This window comes from Lachnellula hyalina (genome assembly GCF_007821495.1).
Source record: "Lachnellula hyalina strain CBS 185.66 chromosome Unknown contig00044, whole genome shotgun sequence".
In the NCBI taxonomy this organism is placed as follows: Eukaryota; Fungi; Ascomycota; class Leotiomycetes; order Helotiales; family Lachnaceae; genus Lachnellula; species Lachnellula hyalina.
Genome location: NW_022157158.1, coordinates 132,531 through 153,721, shown reverse-complemented (window position 1 = coordinate 153,721; position 21,191 = coordinate 132,531). Strand labels below are relative to the sequence as shown.

The window sequence follows — 21,191 nt, the reverse complement described above, 5'->3', positions numbered from 1 at the left end:
TCCTGCCTTCCTTCTTTCCTTCCTTCATTCAAGTGTACATAATACACACACGCGGCGTTCGGTCTCCAACCCCCCAAAATAAACCCCCGCTGGATTATACGCGCCTTCGCGCAGCCAGACACGCACGCATCTCAAATGCTTTGCTTCTTCAATGCAAATAGGAATAGGCATAGGTATAAAATTAATCAACTCGTTAAACAAAACAGAAACAGAAACAAAAACAAAACATGAACGCTAACAGGAAAAAGCCGTAAAATGCTCATCCTCATCCCATCTTCCTGCCATTATCATCATTATCATCACACAAAGATCTCGCATTTAGAGTGAGGATATACCTATTAGCAGAGAGTGCCGTCTTAGTTATCTGTAAAGTGATATTCGCAGTTTTAATCATTCACAACTTTTCAAGTGCAGTCTTAGTCACTTGTCCATTTTTGAAAAATTACGAAACTATAAGTATTCGCTAAAAGGAATAGTCTACTTATATAACAGCAGCTCGGAAATAAAACGGGGCGTTCGAGTTCATTATAGTAATATCTCACTGCCCTTTTTTTTTTTTTTCATTTACTTTCCGCCGTAAGAGATCTCATCCAACGACACACCACCCCGGCCCCGTACAGCTACAACCCTTCACTCTCGTCCAAAACCTCAACCACAGTTGCTTTCGGCCGCACTGCCGCTGGGCGATAAACAGGCTTCCCACCACCGCCGCCAGCTCCGTCGGGCGTAGGCGCCTTGCGCTTTCTAGAAGCCGACCCCGACTGCTCAGGTACGAATTTCCTTGGCTCGCTAGCAGATGCAAACTCGACGCCATTGCTCCCTGCACATAGAGCCAGCAAAAGCAAAAGCTGCACCGTCAGCTCGCGGTGCGCCGTAACGACATCAGCCCACTGCCGCACGTCTTCCTGGGACGCTTTCAGCAGCGTCTCGACCATGTCGCGGGCGAGCGCTTTCTGGATCCGACTATCGACTGGCGTGGTGCTGTAGATATAGGCCAATGTCTTTGGGCTGGGGAGCTGGTGCCCGTGATTGCGTGGACAGGTGAGATGGCGCTTTAGCTGGTGCAGGATTTCGAGGGAGAGGGTCTCCATTTCCATGCGAGCTGCGCACTCGTAGATGCTGCATAGCAGGGCGAGCTGGTGCTCGTTGGCAGTGACATCGTGTTCCTGGACGGTGTGGGCGAGGTGGACGTCGAGTCTGGAAGTCAAGGCCCAATCGATAATGAAGGCAAAGATCATAGGATCTTCCTGGAAATTGAAGTTGAGGATTTGGCGGCCGGGAGAAGCGTGTGCGGCTCTTCGTAATGCGGGGATCCGATCGTATGCTAGCTCTTTATTCAGCGTCCAGGAGGTTTTATTCTGGCCGACGTTTATCTTGATGACGTTTTCGAACTGGAAATATCTACTGATATTTAGCTACCTTTCATTCGTCTTTCAGTTTTGGAATGGAGTGGAACTTCAGACTCATTTATGCGGCGTGGGGTGCCGCTACTGTTGCAGTTGTCTGGTGTTGAAGAACTTTGAGGTGTGCTTGGAGCATGCTGGCGGATACCATTACTACTACTCGATTTATGAGAGCTGTGTGGAGAAGACATTGCAGACGGTAATTTGTTCCGAGGTTAAGTGATGCTTTGTCTTTAATACAAAACAGAATCGGCAGATGACTTTGGATTCTTTAAAGCTAGCTCTGAATTATCCTGACGCAACTACCTTGGGGGGCATTTTTCTCGACTTTGGAGGGGCAAGGCTGCCTTTATGTACTTTGCACAGTCCCCCGACGGGGCTCAACCAATCCAGATTGCAGTTGCAGCAGCCTAAAGTTTCCTCAGACCCAAGCCACACGCTTTGCAAGTCTTTGCACGCGTTACTTTGCATCGCACAACAACTTAGCTATTGGCCGAAGAACCAGGATTTCTTCACACTTTTTCACACTTCTTTAACGATTCATTTGTGTTTATGGATTCGGTTCAAATTAGGTGGTAGATTTCATCTAAAGCTAAAAATTTGCAAGGACTTGCACACCAAGTGGTGGAAGATACTCAAACAGCATTCTCACGATATAATTGTTCTTTAACCTCATCCGCCTCCCTTATCGCTTCTTCCACCTCAGCTTCTACTAGAGCTTCCTCCTCCTCATCAGTAACAAGCATATCACGCACCTCAGTCGAGCTTTCACTCTGCTTCACTCGGAAAGGTGAGACATGAATGAACCCATCCTCTGGATCCGGCCACCGCGGATGAATCCGACAGTCCTCCACCATACACCCATTCGGAGCGTATTCCGGTTCAAATAAATGGCATCGAGTAGCCCTAAGTACATCTACCATAAACATTTGATTCCGCCCTGCCAACTCAGCCAACTCCCTGAAATCAACAGGCTTCTCGCACGATGCCAGCTGACTGACCACGTAACCAGCCAGAAACGCCTTAAGCGCCGCAACATGGCGATCTGCGTGCGTCGTATCATACGCATAATCAATTTCCGCTGGGAGCGGGATCCAGCCGCCTTGCCAGAGAGGCCGACGGCATTCGCGGTATCGCGCAAGGCACTCTGCGGCGAGGTCTTCGAGAAAGAATCGTGTTGCCAGCACGTGCAGGCGGCACCATGTGGATATATGGCATTCTGGATTATATGTTTCTGGGTCAACGATTTCCAAGACGCGCTGGTCTAGCCACTTGTAGACGAGCAAGAGGAGTTCGGCGTTAATGCTAGGCAGATGAATAATGTTTTCGCTGTAGGGTTCCAAATAAGAAGATTCCGTCTCTAGCGCGTTTAACGTTTTCTTGGAGATTACGGATTTGTTTATCTTGAGGAGCATAGAGACGTCCCCGCTTCCAACGAGAAGGGTCACAATGTTATTATCTCCATCGATGCTTGGAGTAGACAGATCAGTTAACCTCTTTATCTGAACTCCCTTGGTGGTTTCGACTTACAGATTCCAGATGTTGGCCATGATTATTGATTGGTTGTTCATTGTAAGCTGGAGTACTAGCAGTACGAAGGTGAAACTTGATGCCAAGGGTTAAGGGTACCGATATATAAATATAGCGTTAAAGACTTATCAAGTGGCTTTTAATTAGGTTCCCAAGGAAGATAGTAGTGCAAATGATTACTATAGAGTCTAATATTAGGAACGAGTTTTCATGAAATAGGAACGGCAGCCTTTTAGTCTTATATTGCATGCACTAAAGTACAAGTCAGGCTGGCCAACTCGCGAGCCAGATACATAGCACGTCTTAAGATAGCTTCCTTAGTTGCCTGCCAGGTCCCTAGGAATCCAAGCTTGCAAATGCCAGGCCAAGTGCATCAGAACTACTTATTGGATAATACTGCTAACTATTATTAACATGGTCGGCGACTACTATTTCACAGCAATTAACAGTCCGCTCCTACTATCGCTTTGATCAAAAGTCACGGAAACCATTCCAGGTAGTTGGTGGACGGACGGACGACGATAGAGTGGCTAATGGAGAAAAGCAGGGGATGAAATCAAGATAAGTAAAAAGGAATTAATACTTGTAAGCGATCTGCATCTTAATTCCAAGGAATAGATATTTATTTACTGATTATCTCATAGCCACTTGGAATAAAAACGGACATCCTGCAGCTCCGTTTATCTTCAGGCTTGCAGAAAAAGACGGCTTATATTGGATAGATTGCTCTAATGTTCTTTTGAAAGCTTCACATGGAACCATTTAACAAGTATAGCGTAGCATGTGTAATAAGGATCGTGATAGCCAATAACGTGATATGCTGCACCGTTATCTTTCATTCGTTTACCCCTGTATAACTTAGCAAGGTGATCCCTAAGATGGAAGATCTTAAACGGCTAAGCTGCAGCGGTCTGAGAGCGGGGAAGTACGGGGTAAGATGTTTGCTACCCGTCCTGCGCTTGGTGTAACCTATCTCTCGGCAGCTACATTCGAGGTCCAGGCAATAAGACTCGGTGAAACGTATTAGGTTTCAGGAAGATGTTTTACTCCTATGTTATCTGTAAGCTTTACTTGGTTCGTTATCGGTGGTGGAAAAAGAAAAAACTGTAAGTGATGTACGGCCCTATGCTTGTGGTGGGGATGTGGGGGCGCAAACGATAATGTGGACGGGCTCTACCCCTTGTGTTTCATCAAGGAGGTTGCGGAAAGCTGAAGAATGGATAAGCAATGATGACCCTCTTGGGTTTTTAAAGTTCTGTTCTTTCCATATCTTGATATAATTATTCACGCTTTCTATTACTACGCAATAAGTCGCCTTTGCCATCACCACACACATTATTATACACATTACTGCACATCAAGCGCAGGCACCGAGACACCAGCACTTAGTTGTCCTTGTCCCATTCTCTATCTATTCATTGACTTTGAGCTAAGGTCCGTGAAAGCCCCTATTCCAGTCAAGCATTTTCATTATTTAACTTTAGTAACTATGTAACTAACAGCTCTTCTAAACCCATAGAGATCCGTTGTTGAAAACCAAACCATGGCTACTCAAACATCTCAGCCTAGCCAGAAAGATGCCATCTTCTTCTACCTCATCCTTGTAAACACGGAAGGTACACCAAAGGTAAATCCCCGCCTCTTAATACCTATCATGCATCTCCTAGCTCACCTCTTCACAGGTGAACTGGGCAGCCGTTGCGGATAAAGCTGGCTACAAGAATGCCAAGTCAGCCCATGACAGATTCAACCAAATGAAGAAGAAGATTCACGAGGGCGGAGCGGCCAATGCACCCATCGTAACGCCAACGAAGACAGGAGCAAGAGGCTCTGGATCCGCTAAGAAGTCACCCTTGAAGGGCAAAGGCTCCATGTCTCCTTCACCTATGATCAATAAGACGAATACTCCGAGCAAGAAGAGGATCAAGGTAGTGGCTGGCAATAAGCATAAACGGGACTCTGATTCAGAGTCTGCTTCGGACTTTGGCAAAGGTTATGAAGATCAGGAATGATTATCGAGACTGGTTTCCAAGTTGGGCTGATCGAGTGATATGCTATGGTTCCTCTCATTTCGCTGGTAATACACTCACTCATTCAAGTTAGCAATTCGGAAGGTCAATCAATGGTACACCTACTCATCTGCCCTATTGAAGTGCGAAATGCCTGCGTGATATGTCTCAAGGTTTTAGTAATACAGAGGACGAAACTAAAGCAGTCGAAGTGGTATTTCTGCCTGACCACACCAACGCTTCAGCGAGGATGGACAGAAACGCGGGATATGCGTTGCGTTGCGTCGAAGTGAGGAGCCACTGTGATAAATACTCCACATTGTGCACGCGATGGTAAACTTGGATATATGAATAGAATAGTCATAGTAGGTGATCGAGTATAATTGGACGCTAGCATAAGATGGTAACAACTTGTCTGTCGAAGCATTTTCACGAGAGTCAAGCGAGACTAAGGGGTTTTAATACAGGCTGACGTAAGCAAGCGAGTCCAAACAACTGTTGCAAAGAATGCGGGGCCGTGTTATGCGGGGTGTGGCGCCGGCGCCACAAGCGAGATTTGCAACATCAACGTCGTGTCGTGTCTCTAAAAACATGTCCTGATCTTATATTCTTTATCTATAATTATGATTGGTTTCGACTATTCTGTGCCGGTACATCCAGTCTATCTGGTTCCTGCAACGTGAGTACTAGCGATACAGCTTTAGTTCCTGTCTGTCATTCAACGCGATTCCCATATCCGTCGATCCCCCCCGGAAATAATATAGAAGTGATTCTCCGCGAACTTGTGGTTATAATTTCACTTTTTATGATCTCTGGACGCGTCAGGATGGGCGTTTGCTCTTTGGTGCTTGTTTCTCCACTATACTTATACAAAATACTTCTACGGGTGCAGTTTTATTTCTGTTCTATCTACGTTTCGTTTCTATCTATTTTATCTACTTCCAGACCATATGCGCGATGATTACGGATCATCTCTTTTTACTCCTGCGCGAAATAGGTCTAGCGATATGAGTGAAGTCAGTGGCAACACTCATAGCAGTTTGTCCGTGACCAATGCCCTGGCGGATCATCAGCGTCCAGTGGAGATTATCGATCACGAGTTCTCTGCGACTCTATCACAATCTATAGTCATCTATCCCCCACCTTATGAGTTCAGTTCATCAAGTGTTTAGTGTAGAGCCAGAACTCCCTCTGGCAGTGGAGGCTCGGATTGCATCTCCACCAGAATTTGAAATTCATAATTTTGGAACTAAGAGAATCTGATCACGAATTCTTCTAACCTCAGAAGCATCTCGCTTAGGTTGTGGCATATTGGCTGGCATAGACCTTGTATTTTACATAGCTTGTAGCTCAATGAAAATCCTCATCCATCATAACTGTCCTCTTTGCATTTCCTGGCGTCATTTTTTCAAGGCTTCTCCCCGCTGACAGCATCTATCTTGAGACCATTCCCACTCTCGCTGCCTCTTTTTGAGGTCTTCCGTCCATCAAGATCATGTGACCGGGGCTTTCTCTTGAAGCGCTACCGTCTCGCTGCGTCATCTTTGGTGGTGATGAGTATGACTTGTAAGATCATTAGAATCATTCAATTCTGCACCGCGTCATATCCCTTTTCGTTTCTGTTGCCCATATATGTAACCCGATATAAGAATTGTCCACACATGACCGGCTACGGCTATAACTGCAGTACCCCGCGGGCCTTCACTGTTACACGAATCTGTCAATACCCCTGTTTTGAGGAAGCCGCAGTGGACGCGACAGTGGACGTGTATGAAAGGCAATCTATAAATTTTCGCGCTTGTCTTCATTCCTTTTCATTTCTCGAATTTCCATCACCAGCATTCAATTCTCACCACTCTATCTTGATTTCGATCTGCTCTTTCCTACTTCAGATCCCACATCACATACATTTGTTCCACCAACAAACGCTTCGTCATTCCATTCATGACTTCCCAGCAGCCGAACCAGAAAGATGCATTGTTCTTCCGCATGATCCTCATGAACATCAAAGGAACACCCGAAGTGAGTTCTCCCCTGCCCACAATTACAAGTACGCACGCTCGTTTTATCAATACTTACTTACGTTTTGCGGTGTTGGTCGAATGGTCTGCAGTCGCAAGCCAAGCTGGATACAAGAACGCAGAAGATGCACGGAAGAGATTCGAGCAGATCAAGAAGAAGTTTCGGAACCTTGGTCCTGAGACTGTTCCCATTGTCTCGCCTTCTCGAACTCAGCAGCAGCAGAAGAAGCCGAAAACAACTCCGGTGAAGAAAGCAGCTGCAGGGGAGGCGGGAATTGCTGCGGGGGAACATCAGAGTTTGAGGAAGAAAGCTGGGGGCGGCCGGGGGGAGAAGAGGAAGGGGGAGGTGACGCCGGTAGATGCATTTGATGAGGAGTTGGATGTGGATGCGGACTTGAGTGAATTTGGTGCCTGAAGGATATGAATGGCTAGTTCGATCTATGGGTTTATTGATTGCATTGTGCGGTTTGCACGAAATTATTGCTTTGAGAGGGTTATCTTTTGTGTTCTTCTAAATTGCTTGAGAACTCTATAGCAGTTGAAAGATATTGAATGCAATTCTATGCTCCTGCTGGTCACATCTTCGTCGAAATGGCTCGTCCAGCCACACAAAGAGCAGGTTTTCAAACATGCAGTCACGCTTAGGCAGCTCAAGATCAGCAAAGCCAGTTCTTAAGATCGAAACTGATCGCCTGTCCAAGTGGCTAGAGACCTTTGTTGTCACGTGTTCCCCTGTGTGACCAGAAAGTATCCCTCCAAAGTCCTCACTATATATCAATTGAACCCTGCATCTTCCCCATTTCCCCCTCTCAATTCCAAGTTCCAACATCCACGAACTTGACTCCAGACACACTGTTAAGATCTTGCTCCACGATTCTGATACATCAACACGTAAAGGTATGATCCTTAGTATCCATTTACCCACCCCTCGTTGACTTCATTCACTGAGCTATTGCTGATGTACTTCTTCAGATCTACGACGTTTGGCAAGCTCACTTGCGCACAACCCCACACCCTTCTTAACATCAGAACAGAGCTTCCGCTAACGACACATCTCAAGCCTCCCAAACAACTCCACAATGTCAATCAGCCAGAAAGACGCGCAGTTCTACCACACAATCCTCACAACCATGAAGAATGCTCCCGATGTATGTTCCCCATTCTTTCCCCCGGATTTTCAACCAGCTTTACCTTTGCTTTGACTCGTCCACTAACCATGATATTCAAGGTCGACTGGGCTCTCGTGGCCGAGAAAGCAGGATACGCCAACGGCAACGTGGCCCGGACGCGATATGGGCAGATCAGGAGGAAAGTTTCGTCTCTCGTCGGTGAAAACAAACAGGCTGTCAAAGTGAAGAAGGAAAATGGGGCGAAGACTGAGCCGTCAAAGATGACTCCGAGAAAGGGACGGGGAGAAAACAAGAGCGCTCCTGTAAAGGCTAAGGCTGGAGCTGGACCACGCATCAAGCTGGAAGAGAAGTTGGAGGAGGAGGAGGAGGAGGAGGAGGAGGAAGAGGAAGAGGTCTAGGAAGTTGGGCGATTGGACGGATGGGTTAGGGGATTGGCTCGATCAGTGCTGTGACTGCTGCCGGTCCTTAGGTTGATTTGCCTGCTCCCATCTCAGTGATTGCTCCTGCTACTACAATAATGGCAAAACGTCAAACGTTCCAGAGCTTGCTTTTCCAAATCCTGCATGTGAGAATTTATAACATGTGTTTCTGCACTCAACCTAGGTGATACAGGCCTTGTGAGTCGGCAGTTGCTAGAATATTTGCTATCTTCGCCCCCCACGCAAGATGGAAGTCGCCGATCAATTTGGCTGCCTAAAGGTAGACGATGAAACTTCTTGGATAGATGCATAAGAATTTTGCTTTCTCCAACGTCGGGATTAAGACCGGATACGGACAGTACAGTATATTCAAAATCCTACCCCAGTCCATCGGCAACTAATCCTTGCCGATTTCATAACGTGGGATCCTATCCCTTTGCTCAGAAATTTCCCCGCTCATCGGATCCCAATTTGCCCGTGCGTCTGCATATAGGAGGTATGGAGTTCCCTCTATCCTATAGGAAAGTAGTTGTTTAAGTATTCCCCATCCTCTCTTTAGGAATGTCGCTATTTAAAAGTGTAATACGCAGCAACGTGTAACAGATAACTGAACTATACTACAATATCTAAATGGCTGGATTTTTGCTCGAAAGAGTAAAGCATTTTGCTTTCAATTTGAGTGGGTTAAGTGGAACCCTAAAGAATTTAAGCTAGTATTTAAAAAGTTGCCCGGAAATTAAGGGTCTGCACTAGGAATTACGCATGCTATCCTCTAAACTACGCTGTAGCGCTTAGTCATCTGTTACACTTCACCGCGTATTACACTTTAAATAATAACGTTCCTAAGAGGGGTAGAGGGAATACTATAGCGGAGCTGACGTCGTCTAAAAATCACGTGAATTAGGTTATAGTTGCGCTGCGACCACTTATAAATAGGGGGTTCTGCTATATTCTCATCCTCGGAGTCTTGGCTCTAGCAGCGGGTCATCGGCCCCGCGCGGTGTCTTGTATCAGATATCACATTATGCTATTCTTATCAGAGTAATACAAGGAGACTAAAACCAGTTGTAACTGCCTTAAAAGCGGTGTTATACTGGAAACCTGCATTATTAACAACTTGGAAGCCATAGAAGAAGATTTGCATTTTTACTTGGATCAACTTTAGACCCCTAAGATCTAGAAATTTCTTGGCACCTTTATCCTCCGCGTCTACTTATTACAAACCTGGTTCCCCGGTAATGGGTTTTGTACTGACCGGCTTGAAATCCGTTATCCTTCCATTGAATCCTAGTTGTCAAGTCTACTCTTTGTAAGGAATCCTAAACGGTTTATTGATTCCATCAGCAAGTTACTATTTCTAGATTACTATACTACACGTTAGGCAAAAACACTCCCTCATAAAAAAATGGAAAAGCCAGCTAATTACTAGTATGATTTTCGTACTTTTCTTCCGTGAAATGTTTCAAGGATGCGTCCATCTACCTCCGTATAGTTTCCATCTGCATTTTGCCCGTTGTGTTCGCATAGCGTAGTCTGGATCGGCGAAGTGAAGTTACCTCCACGTTTTATTGCTCAGTGCATTGTTCCAAGACTTTTGCAGACCTTATGGTATTCTCAGGACTTATAAAGCCTGCTAGTGAATGCCAGTCGATATCTAAAGGTTTTGGTTATTCATGTTATAAGTCCCCCTTTTTTGCCCTTGTTAGACATACATATCATATCATTACCATAACATATAACAACGTATCGCATAGAGTTTTAGCAAAACCAAGAGACTCTTTTATTTATTTAGGTTTTACTCTTCATCTCCACCCAAGTGTTTGTTCCCCGCGATGTGTTGCGTGCTGGTGGCCCGTTTGGCTAACGTTCCGCATCTAGCGCATATTTTGTCTTCCCAACCATTCTTCTAGTTGCACTGGTTAACGTTTAGTATGAACTTATTTATAGTTTATATTACCTACCTGTTACTTTTCTCACATGTCTAGTCCTGCATTTATGCGTTGTAGGTCCTTGGAGCTGTTGCGCTTTACTCCTGGTGGTGGCTTGACTCAATTGGTGCACTGCCACTAGTATACAACAAGTCGGCTTTCTCGATTATCTTTGCTCTAATATTGTGTAAAATATCTCATATTATTGGACTTGGTAGTATCATGTGATGACACCCCCTTTCGATTGACGTCGATTTTCTTAAAACCGTTGAATTTAGACTTGATTTGTCAGTTACTAAAATGATTGAGGTTCCCTAGATAATTCTGTTGCTTGTGACCCATTATTGTGTCATTCAAATGAATTGCGCCGAGTAAACTTGGAAGACACCGAGGAAATGTTCGGGCACGGCACATAACATAATGCATTTGAAAAAAGCCTTAACAGGCTTACTCTTTAGGTCTATTGAACTGGAGAAGCTCCTATAGTATTCGATCATAGGTATCCAATGAAGCCAGTACAATTCTATGAAGTTGTTTGCAAGTGTTGGGGGGAAGAGCTGGTATATTGGATGTGCGTTTAGAGAATGGCTGTCTCGGCAAATCTTGACCAAACGCAAGGTGGGAACAGCATGATTGAAGTGGGAGGAGGTCTTAGCGTGTTCTCGGATTATAAGAGACTCGTCGTCCGTTTGCTTCCCACAAATTTCCTTCAACTTCCAAACAATAAACCACAAACCTCAAAATTCTGATTTTTCGCCCAACAGCACAATCAACTACTTCCAAGTAGGTCTCATCATCATAGGTATCTCATACCACCTGCTAAGATCATACAGCTTCAAGCCTTTTAGCTATTTCCACCTTGCACAGTAGGAATTCACCCCCAAGATCGAGATAACCCCTCTTCTACTTCATATTAACTTCAAAAAACAGCCCTACCAACCCACAGTACCTACAGTACATCATCCCCTTCGAGTAAGTTGTTTGCGCAAGAACTATGTCGAGAGCTCAAAGCTGACGCTTGCAGAACAATGGCATCATCAGCTACTACCGCTGTCTTCAAGGGCCCAAATGACAAGGAGTGTAGCCAGAAAGATCTCGTCCTCCTTGCGACAATCCTGACCAGCATGTCTACAAATCCCGAGGTAAGCAATGACTCCATGATCTTACCTATACCCAGTCTCCTCTGTCCACCACTTCCACTCTCCAAAAAAAAAAAAAGAACACAGAGCAAAACCGCCAAAATTCCTAGACGAGAAGATGTGCTTTTCAACATTAACTTCAAAGGCATACCAAGTATCTGGTGCCTAGCTAACAATCTCCTCCTTATAGGTCGATTGGAACGTTGTCGCCAACAAGGTTGGATACAGCGCCGGTAGTACTGCCAAGGCCCGCTTCATCCAGATTAAGCAAAATTTGGGCTTCATCGAAGGCCTTGCACCTGCTGTCCCGGCTACCCCCCAGGCTCACAAGAACCCCAAGAAGAGGTAAGTTTCTTATCCTCTCTCCCCCACCCTCTCGTTCTCGTTTTCGTAATAACGATTAATTCCTCAGTGAGGTCGGTTCTGGTACCAACATCGCTCCTAGCAAGGTTCGCAAGCCTGTTGCCAAGAAAGTGGGCAAGAAGGTCAATGATGCAAAGACTGCGAAGATGGCAGATGACACCGAGTTGAAGAATGGGGAGGACGTTGACGGAAAGGGTCGTGTTGGCGCCGAGATGGAGCATGATGAGCTCAACGATGACCAGAACGTTGCTGTCAACAAGAAAGTCGAGAAGAAGGGCGCACGCAAGGTTCAGAACAAGTAATGACGAGGATACTGAATGCTATCGGGCGATTATTTCGTAAGTTGATCTTCCTCTTCTTATCACCAGAGCTTTACTAACTTCGGAGTTCAGATCTTGTGGTCACTTCTGCGGGCATTGGAGTTTTTGTCGTTCGTTTCATTTCGGTCTTTGGTTAGCGGGAGGGCGTTATTTTACGATGGAAGTCAGTAACTAGGGTTCTACTTGATGTTTCCTTTTGTGGTTACATTGAAGTGGGTCGAGTTGGTGAACTCCATATCTCATGGTGCGGATTACTGCAGCTGCTGTCCGTTAGGCAGTGCATTACAATGCATACACGAATTCCTGAAATAATTCCGCATGCTAAAGAGAAATTCTCCCCGTGAATTCCAAATGCTGCGTTGTGTTCTTCGTAGAGATTAAGATCGAGTTGCGGGGTCGAGACTCGAGCTTTGGTTTGTGAGATGGAGATTGCTTTACCACCAATCATCACTTCAACACGGCAAGCGTAACAGGCCAGCAACTCCTTATCTATGTATATATATCATCCCATGAATCGCCCCTTATGTATTCGTAGTGTATTGTTTGGTACATATTTCGATCCATGGTAATTGAGGAAGCCTGGTGGGTTGGCTTGTTCAACCAGCACCTCCAGCGTCTCCTTCGACGGCCGACCATCACTTGGAGCCGACAATCGCAAAATGGCCTTGGTAGTCTTATAAAGTATATAATAATGAATCAATTGCGCCTAGGATAACGTGTGTCCGCAGTTTGTGGTGTCATCGCGCCGCAATCCAGCCATTCAGCCATACAGCCATCCATCCAACACGCGCCCGACCTGGTGCTCAATCCTAGCTTGGAGGTCAGAAAGCAACGACTTTTAGAGCCTTGTTCTCCTCAATCCATCTCCATCCTCACTAGTGATCTGCTTAGCTACTGCTGCCCCTTTGTGTCTGATGTATCCGCGGCGTTATTGAGCGTGACCTCCTCATCTGCGACTTCTTTGTCTGCCACTTCTCGTCCGTAGAATGTTCCGTTGTAAACCTATCATCTGAGACTTTCGAGCGTCGTATCACATATGATATGCCTTGCCTTAGAAGCTGCACGAATCGAAAATTAGATCATGCGCTCCAGTGGAGAAACTTGAAAGTGACAAAGGGGGTTATAAACAACAGTTTCCTATCCACCATATTTTCAAAGAAGCAGCCTACAAGCTTCTATGATTTCTTGCAGGGGCTTGGTATTCCATTGTGGCCGATCAGCACCGCTTAGAGTGAGGAGGCTGGAGGGAGAGCGATCGAGGAAGGAGGTATGAGGGGAAAGAGTTATGGGATTCGGTGGAGGCAGCGGAACGGAAGAACTGTTCGGTTTCGAAAAGGAGGATGAGGATATGGGCTAGCTTTCGGGATATCTTAGAACTGAAGAGGACGACCAAGTTGGCTTGAAGATCAGCACTGTGTTGAAAATTCGAGAAGTCTGCCATTTGTACTTATGAAATTCTTCTCGGGCGATTTCTAGATAAAGCTAACAGATCTTTTCATGAATCTGATAAGAACCTGCTTTACTCGAGACTATGCCCTTGCTGTCCCTATTTCCTTTGTGAGTCCTGCCATGGTGGTGATCGTCGAGAGATGTGAGATTTGCCTGCAAAGGGGCAGCTATTTCAAAAGTCTGAGGAAAAGGGGTTGATATTGGAAAGTCTGCTTCTTGTATAAGCGCCTCTAACAGGTTTTGAGGACATTCAGAAGGACTGTAAACACGCGCCGTATGCTGCCTTGGATTTGTACTTGTTCCCTCGATGACCAGCCATCCTCCCTCCCCACCCACCTCCGTCCAGCATAAGTTTCTGACAGATTTTGGGGACAAGGCCAACGTAAGTAAGCCCCGTACGCTGCCTGAATCCGCGACCTTGTGCTGTTTTTCATCAATAATCATCTACCACATTGCCTCACCCCGCCTTCACCCCGCTCCTTGCTTGCACCCCTCAGTCCAAGCTCCAGATACCAACCACACCAATTGGTCTGTGCCATGCTCGTTGGGTCCGCTCCCTCTCTCGAGTGTTCTGCTGTTGTCTTCATTGGCGTGACTGGATGGAGCCATGGTTGGAAAAGAAGGAGGTGGTTCCGCTGCACCATTTTAGTATAAATACTTAGAAGCCGGCTGTTCCTAGATCTCAGGCGTAGTAGGTGTACTTGTACTTGGATATAAAGACGCCGTATCCAAAAACATCGACAGGATAATGAAGACAGTGCTAACAATAGCCATATCCTGAGGATTGGCGGAAGTAATTGGAAATAGTTCAGAACGGGCTGGGTTTCTCTCACCAGCCCACAATGCACCCCGAGCTGCCAAACGCTCATTCACCACGCCATCAATTTTCGGAGAAGCCACACGCAAGGATGGAAAGCATCGCTTAGGGCCAACGGGGTGCACATAAAAAGAAATCCTGCAAATAAATAAATTTGCCATATTTTTCGCACCAACATACACTTTCAACCTCGATCGCGACCATCACAAAACAACACCCCCCTCATCAAACAATACCACAAGCTGTATGTAACCCCTCCGAGCATTCTTCTCGACACACTCGAGAGTTTGATGTTAGAATTCTAAGACATTCAAGATGTCTCAGCACTCTGAGCACTCCTCAACCAAATAACTGACTCTGTACATCTAGAGATAATGTCGCAAACACTGTCTGAAGCCAGCATGACCCATGAGCTCAATGCTGCAGAGCAACCAAACGGAGAGCAGCATGCGACAAATTCGATGGAATCCGAGACGACGACCGAGACCTCCTCCGAGAGCTCTGCAGGTATCAACCGTGGAAATCCAAGAGCCGACCCCTTGGAGGATATGGAAGATTCCAGTCATAACTACCCACCACCCCCGTCCCGACCTCCTCCACCAATACCAACCACTGGCCGTGGCGCCCGCCGGTCCGTCGTCCCCGTCTCTGCGGTTCAATCAAACATCCTTAAAGATGTAACCAACGGGAGTAAGTAATTTTCCTGGATGTCTTTTTTTCACTTGAGCACATTCAGAACCACCAAAAAATATCTCTCGAGCTTTGAGACATTGAAGCACTATCCTTAAATTCCAAAATCCTTCTTCCGTCGGACAATACTAACACTGCAAACCTTACAGGGACTGCAGGCCTCACGGGTGCAGCTGGCCCATCGGCATCCGGTGGCAACCAGGTCAATTACTATGAGAGCCCCCGTAAGAGAAAGAAGGAGATTGTGATATTTGAGGATCCAGATCCAGCCAACTGAGCATCCCATGCCTCTCCAACCAGCATTCGGCGTTCGTGGCTGTCCTCGTTCTACGATAAAGTCCGGAGCAGATTAGGTTATTTGTCTCGGTTGGATGGATATTTTCTTGCTTGTTCTGGAGGTTTGGGGAAGCGTGCATTCTGGTTGTTTCTGTGGTTTGTGCACTGGTTCGTCCTCCTACAATGGATGTGCTTCTGTTTCGGAGTTTGTGGGTGGAACAACCTCATAGTGAAATGAAATTCCTACAGCCATATACAAACTGGCAGAATGATGTGACCGTGTGATGACTTTATCCATTTGCATGAGCTGCTGCTACTGCGGATCACCACATGAAGATGTTTGAGCAGCAAGGTTAGTTCTTCTGCAAAGAGGCAAGCAGATCCATCATGCCGGCCTTTGTGACTTCTGGACTTTGCTTTCCTTCAACCTTTCATCTCTTTCATGCAACTTTGAAAACCCTGCATGCTAATGTGCTGCAAAGTCCCTCGAAAGTTTGCATAAATTTGCCAACAGGCCATCAAAGACATCCCAATTAGTCCTTCAGCATTTCCAGAGAGTCCGTCTAGTGCTCCAAAAATCAAGCCATATACCCCGCCCCCAACCTTTAATTCACACGCTCGTCACACGCTCGCCATAATTATCTCGCACAAGTTTCTTGCATCGAGACCGTCTTCAACCTTTCTTGTCCCTCCAACACCTCAACAACTACAACTTGACACCCACACTTCAAGACACCAAAACATCCGTAAAGATGCCTACAATCTCCACCGAAGAGAACATCCGGTTTCTCCTCAGCTGCACCCGCTTCGGCAAAGTTCGCTCCCTGCTCATCTCCCATTCATTCACCCATCAAATCAGCTGACGTACCTCGCAGATCGACTTCAACGAAGTTGCAAAGGAGTGCGGTATCATATCCAGAGGCGCTGCGTAAGTCTTCTTCTTTCTACTCGCCCCTCTTCTTCTCTCTTCATATTTGATCTTTGATCTTCAAAACTGACAGGATTGACTTCATCAGAGCCAAACGCTACGAGCGCATGATGAAAGCCCACGACCTCTCCCCCAAGGACGCCCCAGTTCGCAGAGCCGCTAAGAAGCGCAAGGCCGACGAGGCATTTGCTGCCGATGATGATGAAGAGATCCTCTCTCGTGCGCCCGACACCATGGCCAAGAACAAGATCAAGGGCGAAAAGAAGGAGATCACCGCCAAACAGGAGTACCTCATGAGCGATGACACCTCCCACCTCCCATTCTACAAGGCCTCTTCTCAACTCAAATCTCGAGGGGATAATGCGGGTAGCGAGCACAGTGGTGTTTCCGGTTATGCTACGCCAACTGGTGGAATGTCACCCCAGTTTCGAGGCGCCAGCAGCTCTGACATGGGCAACGCATACACTCATTCGGGTCGTGCGGTTCAGGGCCCGGGAAGTGAGAGCAACTTTGAGTTGCACTCTGATGAGCAGGGTTCGCCAGAGAGCCCGGTTGTCCTCGAGTAGATGAGATCTGAAATGGCAGTGCTACGAACATGCATGGATATGGACAGTGGATTGCATACGAGGGCGAGAGTATTCGATCGAGTGCGCTGCTGCCTTGCTTTCTTCTTCGTGCTGTGTGTAGGCTGGGCTGCTTCTGATATTCGGTTTCGCCATCTGCTGGGAGACAATTTGGAAATCTTCTCTCAATCATGGGCTTGCCTTTCACAGGCGTTAAGGAAATGAAAACAAGTCATTCATGAACATCTTCCGTTTCAAACTTTGTGACTCTGTGTTGTCATCTTCCCATCATAATAAACATACCCCATCATCCAGAGGTAGGGCTCAAGGCAGCAAGAGTCAGCGAGGGAAGCCTTTCATATAGGCTTTTGTTCTTGAATGTAAGAAAAGTTGGTTGTGGACGTATTCTGTTGGTAGCTCTTGCCGCCGTCGTCAAGTGGGAATGTCGGTCGAAAGCTGGAAACTGTTGTCAAGGACGCCAGCGTTTGAGCACCCGAGGACATCTATATACCCGAAAAGCATAAGGGATATTTGATAAGAATAAACTCCGCGGGATTGTGATATCTTCCAAGATAGGAAACCATGGCGATTGAAACAGCGGAAAAGCGCAATGCATTGGTCATTTACTCATTCAAGTATCTTCGGTTAAGGAAGTGAGGGAGTGGCACTGCTGATACCTCTTATACCCAGAAAGCCGTGCTCAAGATGGTGGAAGAGGGGCCAGCATTGTTCGTGTGCCGCCACGGAAGCGCCTCTGAAGTCACCTCCACGACCTTCTCATCCACCTCTATCGCCACGTCCTTCGGGAAAACTGCCTGCCAGCTCGATCGCCTCGGGATGATCCATCGCCACAACTACGGCCACTACGGAAACCGCCGTGTCCATCACTGGTGCCTCGACGAAGCGCTGGTCAATGTCAAGGTCTGCCTTTGCTTGCGCTTACGCCCGCGCTTAGCCTTACTACAACCATATCCAGCGACGAAGTCGTCTTACTCGCAAAGTCAGAGAGTCAGTTCTCGCAGCAAGAAGTGCGGTATCGAGGTGCGAAGAAACGACTTTGGTCAGAAACCTCGCCAGGGCTGAAGCTTGGCTGGGCGTACAAAGTTCGATAGTTGACGGACGACTTTGACAACTCCGTATAGGTATGAAATGTGATAGCAGAAAGTACTGTGCTCCCACAGAATTGTTGAAGATTTTCTTCCGTCGAAACATCAGACAATCCTCAGGCCCATAGTTTCTGGTAAGCCCAGCGTGGGGACATCAACTGCACATAAATTGAGAAGCCCGTGAAGATCTGCAAGCTTGGATCGAATCCAAACACAGAGAGAGAATGTACGAGGGAATGTACGCAAGGTTATGTCAAGGAAGGCTATGAACAACTAGTACGGTTGTTGAATGTGACAACGGAAAATACTGCCACTGCATTCCTACGAACTCGGGCATTATCTCATGCCTGCCCACTTGTCATCAGAACTTGTGCATGTCTCTAGAAAGCTGCTGCCAGGGCTATCCTTTGGTCGGAACATCAGACAATACTCAGGCTCATACTTTCTAGTAAGTGTCGCATGCTCTGGAATGGAGAGCTACGGCTGGGTAAGCACTACTAGAAAATGCAATGGAGGCGAGAATTATTTCCTCTTCCGATATGGCAATATCCAGCTTTGCCTTGGGGAAATTTCAAGGAAGAGGCGGTATGGTAGGGAACAAGCAAAGCGTTCAGGGGGGCATTGAGATTTACCGCAAGGTGTGTAGAAGCTGTGCTGTGGTTCAGACGATAGAAGCTTATTTCGCAGGACATGAAAATAGCACAGATATTGATTGATAACATCGTGGAGCAGATGCTCAACTCAGCGGACATGAGCGAGGTATGTCAGGATGAGACATGCAAGACAAGTTTTGACATATCTTAGATTTACACCTCAATGGCTTTGAAGAACGACGGACTCTCATTCCCTTCAACAACCGCAGCCAACGGTGTAAGGTAGGCGTCGGAAGTCCCTTGAAGCTGGCGAACATACGATTGTGCAACATTGAGCCACATTGCCCTCTCAGCAGCACTCGCTCCCAGTCCTTTCCAAACCCAGATAGCGCGGCCGACGTCCAAGAGAAAAACGTCATTAGTGTCAAAGTCCGTTCTTCGGATTGTCTGCCCTTCTTTGACAACGTCGAAGGATAGTTGTCCAGACGCATCACTGAGGCGGAATAGTCTGCGGGGGCGAGAGCTGCATGTTGTTGTGGAGGATACTGGCCTGCAAGATCTGAAAGCGTCAGGGGCATTGCTTTTGCCTCCCAACAAGCCAATTACCACATGTGATCTAGAATCTGTCTGTGCCAGAACCTCAACATCAATATGTTTGGCTAGCGTAAGATCATTCACAACTTGTGCAGCTTTTGCTTTCTCCATGGGACTGCATTTCTTGCCTTGCCAGACCCAGATCTTGTCTCCCTTATCCAGTACAAAAACATCTTCCTCATCTAAACTCTGCCAAGTAGGCTCCACCTCATGCACAATGATGGAATCACGGCCAACAGCAGAGAGATGCTTGAAGATCCGAAGCAAAAGCGTGATCTCTTTGGTCTTAGCATCCGTATCTACATGCGTAAAGCCAGAGCGTACACCTCCTGCACGGATCGAGAGACGAGGAAACAACGCAACGAATTCGTCCGAAGGCTGCTGCTGGATCTCCCGATGCTGTGTCGCAGAACCCTGCAAGAACTCATCTAGTTCAACAGTCTTGTATGCAGCGGTCCCAGCCTCGTCCTGCGAGGTCTTACTTCCCAGCCAGAAGAAGATTTCATGTCCCAATTTTTCGTTCCCATCTTTGCCCACTTTGTATGAATGCAGCACGATATAGCTATCCCCGTCAAAGAACTGGCCGTATTTCTCCTTCGGCCATGGGATGACCTCAAAATCTTCGATCCGCCAGACATGCAAACCAGCTTGTAGTCCTACTTTGCCATCATTCCAAGCAGGTTCTGTCTCTGCGGAGTTGTGTTTCACGCGGTGGTCGATTTCGGTGCCAATCAGCTCAACGTTACTATCCTTAATATCGTACTCTTTAAGATGGGTCAATCCTTCGTGGGGAGGCATTCTAGGGTGTCAAGCGTCTAGTACGGGTATGGACTTGAGCAAGAAGTGTTATCGGTGTTGGTGAAATGTTAGAAACTCCATAATTAACGCTGAAGTGAGGTTCATCATTCAGCTGAAACGTGTGTCGTCTACTAGCCCCGCCAAGATCGGAGCCCGCGGAATATTGTAGTATGGTTTGCGTTGGCAACATACCACTGCGGGGTAATGGTGGGCTTAAACCACTATTAGATCAAGCGAAGGAGAAAAGGGGTTGTGTCACGTGAATATCAACTACATCCCTATTGATCTGAACTTGCCAGAGGAATGTAAAGGAGATTCGTAAGCCTAAAAAGCCTGGACTAAAATCTCCTGTAGACAAGATTCTGGGGATCACCAGCTGCTCATTCATGTGATTATCATGATCTTTGCAAGTCGCCTCGTAAAGTGATTCGCCCTAAAGCTAACAGCTGATATCTGGGAGCAAGTTTAGTGAATGCCAGCGAGTGCGAGCGAGTGCCAGCGAACATTCACTAAATCTCCGATCGCATACCGAGATCAATAAGGCAGAGATCGGAGGTATCATGAGCCGGTGCGAAAGATTCAAAATGGCGGCTCAATGCGGCAAACTGAAAATCGACCCGATTTCGAAGATATTCCCACTTCAACAGCCACCTCGGGGTTTTTGGATCGGGGCTTTCCAATCTTTCCAACCTTCCTTGCCCCATTTTGAAACTGTCCGACTGGTATTTCGCCGCACGCCAAACAGGATGGGGGCTTTCCAATCTTTGCAACCTTCCTTGCCCCATTTTGGAACTTTCCGAAAGATGTTTCGCCGCACGCCAAACAAAAAGCCAAAGCACGGCAGTGTCGCATCCGAGCAAGATTCCGACAAGAAGCCGTCCCCAAAATACAAGGAGGGTGGAACAACACTCGGCAAAACCAAGTACGGCATTCCCGTTGGCAAGGAACAAGCTGTGAGTCTCTTTCCTCGTTATCTAAGGTCCATTTCTGATGCATATTTTACTTGCAGGAAGACAACTCCCTTTCCCTCGAAAGTGACGCCCCTCCTCCTGCTCTTACATCCATTGAAGATGACGAAGACAATCAGTCCGACGATTCTTTCCAGGATAACGGTT

The 21,191-nt window shown here is 46.8% G+C and overlaps 1 protein-coding gene across 1 annotated transcript; it reads right to left on the bottom strand.

Moving 5' to 3' along the window:
- Positions 1-18,897: 18,897 nt before the first annotated feature.
- Positions 18,898-20,076, bottom strand: sevA (Severin; the record flags this gene model as incomplete). Its single annotated transcript, XM_031149856.1, has 1 exon — positions 18,898-20,076. The coding sequence occupies one exon, from the start codon at positions 20,074-20,076 to the stop codon at positions 18,898-18,900; it is 1,179 nt and encodes a 392-aa protein (XP_031006459.1).
- Between the last annotated feature and the right edge of the window lie 1,115 nt (positions 20,077-21,191).